General features: G+C 34.2%; 1 protein-coding gene and 1 pseudogene across 1 annotated transcript; both read right to left on the minus strand.

Moving 5' to 3' along the window:
• Positions 1–4999: 4999 nt before the first annotated feature.
• On the minus strand, positions 5000–6501 carry LOC113765368 (UDP-glycosyltransferase 75C1-like). Its single transcript, XM_027309519.1, has one exon. The coding sequence runs from the start codon at positions 6433–6435 to the stop codon at positions 5041–5043; it is 1395 nt and encodes a 464-aa protein (XP_027165320.1). The 5' UTR covers positions 6436–6501; the 3' UTR covers positions 5000–5040.
• A 1542-nt stretch (positions 6502–8043) lies between these two features.
• Positions 8044–9639, minus strand: LOC113765601 (annotated as a pseudogene).
• Between the last annotated feature and the right edge of the window lie 288 nt (positions 9640–9927).

A 9927-nucleotide genomic window follows, 5' to 3' on the forward strand; every position in this document is an offset into this window, starting at 1 on the left:
AATTAATAATACTTGATTCAACAACATACATGAATAAATATTTATTTACTGATCAAATAATTTATTTACTCATTAAACAACTCTTACTCCAAATCAACCAATAGCACATTGACTCATGTATAAGAAAAATTTAAATTATGATTATCTGACCTGAATAACACTCATTATATGTTAATTCGAAGCGGCACAATTGATTTATATGTGTTAGATACACACAAGATTTTTGTTCATTCGTATATATTAGATATACATATGATTTTCATTGATTTGTGTTAATACAAAGCAGCACAATTGATTCTTATTGATTAGATACACATAGAATTTGTATTGTTCTATATATATTAGATGCACACGGAATTTGTATCGATTTGCATATTTTTTAGAAAATCAATATTTTTGTTAATATATGCATTTTGGAGAAAGTTAATAAATATAAAAGAATAGAGAAAATTATAATTTGAAGAAAGTTAATAAATAAGCGAATAAATATAGAAGAGCAGGGAAAATTATAAACATAAAAATGGAACCTTTTTTAAATCACAAAAATGCACACAAAGAAAATGGCGAAAGATAGCAATTGCAGGAGTACAAGATAGAAGAAACATTTTTAAATGATAAAAACGCACACAAAGAAAACGATCGAAGACAACAATTGCAGCAGTAGAAGATAGAAGAAACAAAAGGACAAAATCGATTGCAAAATTACAAAGGAACCAAGAGAAAAGGGCACAATCGGAATAAGGCAACAAAAACAAAAATGAGGAAAAGCGCAACAGCAGCCAAAGCGGCTGCATGGAAGTTATGGAACTTGGCAAAAGACAAAAAAGGACGAAATGAGCTGCGGAATCACATCGAAACCGGCACAATCAACTGTAGCTAAAGCCTGGGGCTTTATGTAGTTTAGATATACATGTTAGCAGAGTAGTATTTGCAATTTGTGAATTGTTGCGAAGTAATAATTGCGGACATCATATCATATCATATTAGAAATTAGATTTTTTTTTTTTACATTTTTTCAGGCGTACTGTTTTAATTATCATGGTGACATCCTAATGTGCATCCTAGACTATATTGAAGCCAGACCTGATTAGCTAAAAAACCTTGCAACACAAGCACCAGTAGAATTTTAGTTCTTTTACTCAACCCTTGTGCATCAGGAATCTGCGGAACCATTTACTGGTTTATAACAACATTTCTTCTAACATTGGGTTCATGAATTTGGCAGATTTCTTTGAAGGCAAGTGCAAGAGATGTCTGCAAGTCCTTTGAAAGCATTGAGCCTAGTGGCTCTGAGAGGATGAGAACTTTTTGAGTTTGACAATACAACTAGTCGAATATTATATTTTGTTTCTTGTTCTGTGAATGTATCTATTAGTTTCTTTCGTGTTTATTTTTTGGATCAAATTTTAGTTTACAGCTTTCTTTAAAGCGTGATTGGAACTTTTATGAGACTAGAAATATGTCTGGAATAGCTAATGCTAAATCAAGTAACAAGACTTAGAAAATTGTATATTGGCATGCCATTTTTCATGCTATGTCCAACTTGGACCAAAATTGTTGCTTTGGTCTCTTAGTTTGGACCAAAGCTATACCCAGTTTGAAAATCCTTACTTATATAAAAAATAGTGAGTTCATCCAAGTAGTTTAAATAGTTAGTACATGTGTGTATTTGTGAAAGTATATTAGTGTGTATTGTAATGTGTTTGTATGTGTAAAAATAGCGTATTTCAAAAGAGCTTAAGAAGTGAGTGTGTGTTTGTGTCTGTGACTTTTTTAGTGTGTGAAAATATGTCTATCTATGTGAAAATATGTTTATGTGTGTGAAAAAAAATTTTTGTATGTGAAAATGTATTTGAGAGAGTTTACGTATCAAAATCTATTAATTAATATATTGCGTCATATTTGGGTCATGAGTTTAAGATGATCCAATATAACCCAATCTAAAGTTGGACGGATTGGGTGTAACCCATCTAAATAAAATCCAATATCAATCCGTCCAAAATCCGCCCAACCCGCCCAATTGCCAGGTATACTTATATACAATGGGAGAGGTTCCTTTTTTGGTATAAACAATTTGTGTTACTTAATGTTATACCAAAAATACCCTTTAAAATTTGTTTTCAAACTACTCAAATTTCTCCTTTTTTCTATCATGATTTAACTCTCAAGTACAACTCCTCACCTCCTATCTTTTTCTCTGCCATGATTTTAAATATAATAACTTCCTATATTAAAAAGAATAGTATTTATAGATTTCTAAAAACAAAAATATATACATACTCTAACATGATGATTTTACAGATAATAACTTAATGTAAAAAAAGAATAATTAATTATATATTTTTATAATAAGCACACACACGTAGAGTGTACCAATAGCACTAGTGATTAATGACTCTTGGGGAAGAAGCAAACTTATATTCGAACTTGTGTTAAATGACTTTTGTGTGTCTTAATGACTTTTGTGCTTAAATTTGTGAGTTGTGTTTGGAAGTCAAGTAAATTCTTAATTGGAACTTATATGTGCCTTGGCTTCATTCACTTGATTCTGCTGCTGCTCCAATGAATTGCCGCTTTACTCCATAATCCAAAATTTCCCCAATGCATGACTGGAACATATAGCATGTCTATAAAAGGGGCCAAGAAGGTATTTAATACGGAAAAGTGCTACTCCCTCCGTCTCACTTTGATAGTCCTGTTATTCTTTTTCGTCTGTTCCAAATTGTAGTCCACTTTCCAATTGAAGAATGTAGTTGTATTTTAATTTTCATAAAATACCCTTATTCAATGTAAGTTGTTGTTACTATAAACCTACCCCATTTAATGAGAGTTGATTCTTTTTTTACCATCAATTCAAGTTCTCATAAAGTTGTATTCTAATTAATATGAGGGTATTTAAGGAAAATAGTTACCTAAATTGATTGTTCCAATAAAATTAATTACTTTTTATTAAATTGTGTAAAAAAAGAACCAGAACTATCAAAGTGACACGGAGGGAGTACTATATACCAACCAACTAAACACTGAAGCAAACAATTATGTGATGTTGAATGGTCATTATTTATTTCGATATCAATCTAGTTTCTTCCCAAAGATAAAAAAGACAAAACCGTCAAATGCTTGCGTACGTTGATTGGCCACTAAAATTAACATTTTCAGTCCAAGTCTTGTAAGAAAGTTCTGAAATGTGTGAAGATCCATTTTGACAAGCATATTTATTGCTCCCTCCATCCTTTGACAGTTTTGTTTTTCATTTTCGTCCATCTCAAATTGTAATCCCTCCGTTCCACTTTTTGATAATCCTGTTTTTCTTTTTCGTCTGTCCCAAATTGTAGTCCACTTCTCAATTGAAAAATATAGTTATCTTTTAATTTATCTAAAATACCCTTATTCAATATAGGTTATTATTAGTATAAATTACCCTATTTAATGTAGATTGTTTCTTGACCGTTAATTCAAATTCCTATAAACCATCAATTCAAGTTTTCATGAATAATTAATATAAAGTTGTACTCTATTTAATGTAAGGGTATTTTAGAAAAATAGCAATCTAAATTTGTTTTTCCAACAAAATTAACCACTTTTTCTTAAACTGTGTGAAAGAAAAAACTAAAACTATTAAAATGGGATAGAGGGAGCAGTTCACTTTTCAATTAAAGAATATAGTTAATTTTAACTTCTCTAGAATATTCTTATTTATTGTGCTTTATTATCAGTGAAATTAACTTACCTTATTCATTAATTGTTTTGATATATGTCTTGAATGGTGTGACTTTTCATCAATACTGTTGTTGCAATTAATGTAAAGTATAATGGTTAGTTATACTAATAATATTAATGTAACGATATTTTAGGAAGACATTGGGCTAGATTTACTCTTTCAATAAAGTTAACTAATTTTTCTTAAATTGTGTGAAAAAAAATCAAAAACATCATAGTGCTATGGAGGGAATATATTTAATAGGGCAACTTCTGTTTGTTTATCCTTGTTTTATTTTGCCCTCATCAATATTTATTTGTTGAAAATTGCCCTGATGCTCTCTTAGTCTGACGTTTTTTTTTTTTACCATTTCAATTTTATCCTACAATGCCGCTGATTATGTAATTTTACTTCAACCATTTGAACTTTACACTCTACTTTATTACTCCTTAAGTTGGTGAAAACGATCCTAATTAAGCCAAATATTTAGTATTTACACTTCGATACTTCTTTGACGAGTTTGAAATTGTCTTTAATCTTGAGTTATTTATTTGTCGAGTCGGATTTAAACAAATTTTTGTTATATCGGGACTCTTGTAGCTTGAAATTTTTTCATATAAAACTAAAGTTTGATGCCATTTTATTGACCTAAGATTTTTGTCAAATTTGGTACATTAACAAGCATTATATATTTCTCATGCATGTTTCGCTTGATTTATCATTGACGAACCAAATTCGAAAAACATGTTAGCAAATCGAGCTCAATTCAAATATTGAATATGTTAATTCATTTTGCAACTCAATCTTTACAAGTGTTTGGATACAAAACTTATCCCAAATAATATTTCGCTTGCATCATATACACATTTTCCAATCCACCTTTTTATATTTCCAATCACCTTTTTATCTCACATACATCACATCACAAAAAATGCTACAGTAATTATTCCAAATAATATTTCAAATAATACCCTATCCAAACAAACAGAATTTAGATAATACCCTATCTAAATTGTTAAGCCACTATGGCGAAGAAACGTCTGTGCTTACGTAGCACTTCGAAACACGGAAAAGACTGAGTCAAAGGGAGGCCATTGCAATTTTCAAAAAGTCAAGTGCAGGAAATCCACAAAATTTTTTTTTTTTTTTTTGTTGAAAGAAGGAAATCCACATTTAAAGCTGTATGCGGTCCCAAGCAGCTTTTTTTTTTTTAAAGGAGTTTTCAACAATTAAATAGGTATTGTAATTTATTCAATCATCAATACATGATTACAAAAAACCTATGATTTTGAAGGACTGAAACTCAAACACAGCCCTTTTACAAGAAATTAGTATCAGTCTCACTCCAAATTCTGCAAGAAGTTTCTGAAATTGTTATGTGAAGATCCATTTTCCTTCACAGCCTCAATCGCCATACATCTCCATTTAGCAGAATTTCTTCTTATTTCTTCCCCTTTTTCACCACCTCCCATCACAGTATCCAAGCACCTCCTGATCTCTGCTCTTTCCACCAACCCTTCTTCATTAGCTTTTGCTCTCACCCCAATACCCCAAACTTCCTCAATCAACTTTGCATTCGTTGTCTGATCAGAAAAATGTGGACATCCCGCAATTGGAACCCCAGCAACAATACTCTCCAGTGTTGAATTCCACCCACAGTGTGTGAGAAAACACCCTATTGACCTGTGACAGAGCACCTCCATTTGTGAACACCATGGCACTATCATCCCCTCTTCACTTGAAATATTTTCTACCACTGCCTTTACTTCTTCTTCCTGTTCGTTATCTGCTCGTAACACGAGCAAATAAGACCTTCCAGCTTCCTTTAATCCATGCAAAATCTCCATCTTTTCTTCTTTCTTTAAACTCAAAAGGCTTCCGAATGATGCATAAACCACTGACCTTTCTGGTTTTGAGTCCAACCATTGAAGACAGTCATTTTCCGGGATGTCAAATAAGTTGCCACCAACAGATTTATCAGATGAATCGTAGCCATCACAAAAGGCTGATGGAATCAAAGGTCCAATTGGGATCAAATTCATTCCATCAACAGCTTTGATTGATGCTTCTTCTAACTCGTTAAAAGTGTTGACAAGCACACAAGCTTCTGAGTCTTGCTCTAAGATTTTAATATTTTCATGAACAAAAGGAACTACAGAAGCAAATAATGGATCATTCGGTAAGAGAAAGGTCGGCAAATCCTCCTTTTGCAACAAGGGAAGGTCAGGCAATTTTATGGAAATTGAAGAGCAATCAACTTCACGAACTCCATCATAAATTCCATCATGGCTATTGAAGTACCTGTGGTATATGGCAAACGAGGTGGCACATTGGATAGCCAAAAGCGCCGAATGAATATTCATTTCACTCGCCACTTCTGCCACCCAAGGCAGCAACACAGTGTAGATTAAGAAGGTCACTGGTCGGCCTTCATTGGATGAACATTGGATCAACTTGGTAAGGTCTTTAGAACCGTAACACTTAACATCTGATAAATAAGGCCCGGGATTGCGGTTTTTCATAGGTTCTTCATCGTCATAGCCATCCGAAAAGGATGCAAAGGAGAGACCAATAGAGGCTGGAGGGTTTTTAATGCACCTAAGGCCATAAACCGTGGTGGCAAAGGTGACTTGTGCACCGGCTCTTGCCAAGTTTTTTGCTAGCTGAAGAGTAGGGTTGATGTGGCCTTGGGCTGGTAGAGCAGTGATGAGAAAGTGCTGGTGCTTGATGTTCATGGTGGATGCTCAATTATTTCCTAATCTTTTGCGCGTATTGGTTATTGACTGATGAGGAGATTGCAAAGCTTATATTCAAACTTGTGTTAATGACTTTTACGCTTCAATTTGTGAGTTGTGTTTGGAAGTATGCATCTTGACTAGCTTCGTTCACTTGATCCGGTTCCTGTGCGTTGATGCTTTTCTCCATAAACCACATTTTCCACAATTCATGATTGGAACATGTAACATAAAATAAAAGGGGCCAACTACGTTTCAAACGTTAAAAAGTATACTATATACCAACCAACCAATCACTGAAGTATACTGTCTTTCTACTCTTCACAAAAAATAAGACTAGTTCGCCTAATTCTTGACCTACTCGACTGACTTCATTGACGAACATATTTTCTGTGGCATCAATAAAACATATTTTCTTATGATTTGGATAGAATTAGTCAGTGCGTGTCAAGTTGCATAAGTTGCATAAGCCATCAAGTTCAACTTCTTGGATTAATTTGTAATTTATGAGAAAAAAATAAGCCAAAAAAAGAACAAGAATATGCTTTTGCTATTTATGATCCACTAGGTGTTCATTTTTAGTTGGCTTTTTTCTGACAAACACAAGGAGTGAACAATATTGAGACCTCTGAGAAATGGACTATGGAGATTTCTTTTCATTGGTTTTACTTACATTGTTAACAATTGAACTTGAATAGGACATATTTATGAGCTTAGTGTACAATACGTAAGGAATTAAAGTTTATGGTGGAAAGTGGAATAAGTCCTTTTACAAATGTGGAATTGTTAAAACGGCATGTTGTGTGCAACTTCCGCTAATTTTTCTTATGATATATTAACAATGGGATTCTAATGGCAAGAATATGTGAGCTTAGGGTGCAATATTCAAAAATTAAAGTTTAAGATGCAAGGTGAGTATGTGGCACAATGTTAGGGTACAAATTTAAAATAGTCCTATAATTTTACTAATCAGCTGTTACCTAAATTGTTATTGCACTCACCTGTTGTCTAATTGGTTAAATAAAAAACTTCAACTTTTCTGATGTGAAGAAGGTGCTCGAGCGATTGGATTAGGAACAACATAAATCTTCGGTAAATTACAAATAAATCCCTTATGATTTCATTTATTATCACATGATTTCTCTAACATTTTAAACCCCCAATAATTTCATATAAAGTGGAAACTTAATGAAAAATAACCTATATAGCGTCGTTAGTTGAAATACAAGTAATATTCTTATTTAAATGCTAAATCAAATGATGACTTAATCACCTTATATAAAATCACATAGGAATTATGTAGATAAATGCAAAAACTAAAAAGGGGTGTAATGGATGTTTATGCAAACCATAATGGGGTTAAGCAGATATTATGATCTTATCACACACACTTTTGGAGCATCTCTTGTACAACTGCTGTAATTAATTGTGCATTTCATCTATTTTCTACTTTACATAAAATCATAGGAGAGTTATATGACGATTTTGAAACCTTAAAGGGGTTATCTGGCATTATGCACCACTATGGGGGTTATATGTTATTTACCCTAAATCTTTTCCCTTTTTCATCGGTCTTGGTAAGTGATTTAAATAATTCTTGGAAACATAATTCAATTTGATCATGTAAGACGCGACCAATACAACAGAAACATGAGCAATAAATTCAATTGGCATGTTAGTCATGACAAATGACAAAAGGTTCAATTGATGATCACTTCATAAACTCAGACTCAAAATCATCATATCCTTGTCTCCTTACTCTAATTTCTGCAAGAAGTTTCTGAAATTGTTATGTGAAGATCCATTTTCCTTCACAGCCTCAATCGCCATACATCTCCATTTAGCAGAATTTCTTCTTATTTCTTCCCCTTTTTCACCACCTCCCATCACAGTATCCAAGCACCTCCTGATCTCTGCTCTTTCCACCACCCCTTCTTCATTAGCTTTTGCTCTCACCCCAATACCCCAAACTTCCTCGATCAACTTTGCATTTGTTGTCTGATCAGATAAATGTGGACATCCCACAATTGGAACCCCAGCAACAATACTCTCCAGTGTTGAATTCCACCCACAGTGTGTGAGAAAACACCCTATTGATCTGTGACAGAGTACCTCCATTTGTGAACACCATGGCACTATCATCCCCTCTTCACTTGAAATATTTTCTACCACTTCCTTTACTTCTTCTTCCTGTTCGTTATCTGCTCGTAACACGAGCAAATAAGACCTTCCAGCTTCCTTTAATCCATGCAAAATCTCCATCTTTTCTTCTTTCTTTAATGTCACAAGGCTTCCGAATGATGCATAAACCACTGACCTTTCTGGCTTTGAGTCCAACCATTGGAGAAAGCCTTTTGAAGGGGTGTCAAATAAGTCGACACCGACAGATTTATCAGTGAAATCATTGCGATCAGAAAAAGCTGAAGGAATCAAAGGTCCAATTGGGATCAGATTCATACCATCAGCAGCTTTGATTGATGATTCTTCCAACTCGTTAAAAGTATTGACTAGTACACAAGGTTTAGAGTCTTGCTCTAAGGTCTTTATATGTTCATGAAAAAAAGGAACTGTAAAAGCAAAGAACTGAACATTGGGTAAGAGAAAGGTGGGCAAATCCTCCTTTTCGAACAAGGGAAGATCAGGCAATTTGATGGAAATTGAAGAACACTCAACTTCACGAACTCCATCATAAAAACCATCATGGCTATTGAAGTACCTGTAATAGATGGCAAATGTGGTGGCACTTTGGATAGCTAAGAAAGCCGACGGAATATGCATCTCGCGCGCCACTTCTGCCACCCAAGGCAGCATAACTGTGTAGATTAAGAAGGTAACTGGACGACCCTCCTTGGATGTAGTTTGGATCAACTTGGTAAGGTCTTTATAACCGAAACGCTTTGTATCAGATGAAAAGCTCGTGAAATCGCGTTTTTCTGAGACTTTTCATCATCATATCCATCGGAGAAGGATGCAAAGGAGAGACAACCAGAGGCTGGAAGGTTTCTAATGCGGCTAAATCCATAAACCGTGGTGGCAAAGGTGACTTGGGCACCTGTTCGTGCAAGGTTTTTAGCTAGCTGAAGAGTAGGATTGATGTGGCCTTGAGATGGTAGAGCAGTGATGAGAAAGTGCTGGTGCTCCATGTTCTTGTGGATGCTTAATGGATAATTTTCTAAACTTCTGAGTGTGTTAGTTAATGACTCATCGGAGATAGCAAACCTTATATTACTGGTGTTTGACTTTGTGCTTCCATTTGTATTCCTGTTTTTAAAGTTTTAATTCTATTCTTAGTAAGGCCAATCCAATTTATCAGATGTTGACAATGAACAGTAAGTTTAATAACTTCAAACAAGCTAATACAGTGCAGGCAGTAGAGACGAACCAGAGGACAGCAGAGTCCTCTTGGACCGCTCCATGTGAAAGGCAGCTGATAATTTATTCTTCTGGGGCCATATTCGAGGACTTGGGAGCTGCTGGGGTAGAGCTGTTTGT

This window comes from Coffea eugenioides, chromosome 3 (assembly GCF_003713205.1).
Source record: "Coffea eugenioides isolate CCC68of chromosome 3, Ceug_1.0, whole genome shotgun sequence".
NCBI classification, from domain to species: domain Eukaryota; kingdom Viridiplantae; phylum Streptophyta; class Magnoliopsida; order Gentianales; family Rubiaceae; genus Coffea; species Coffea eugenioides.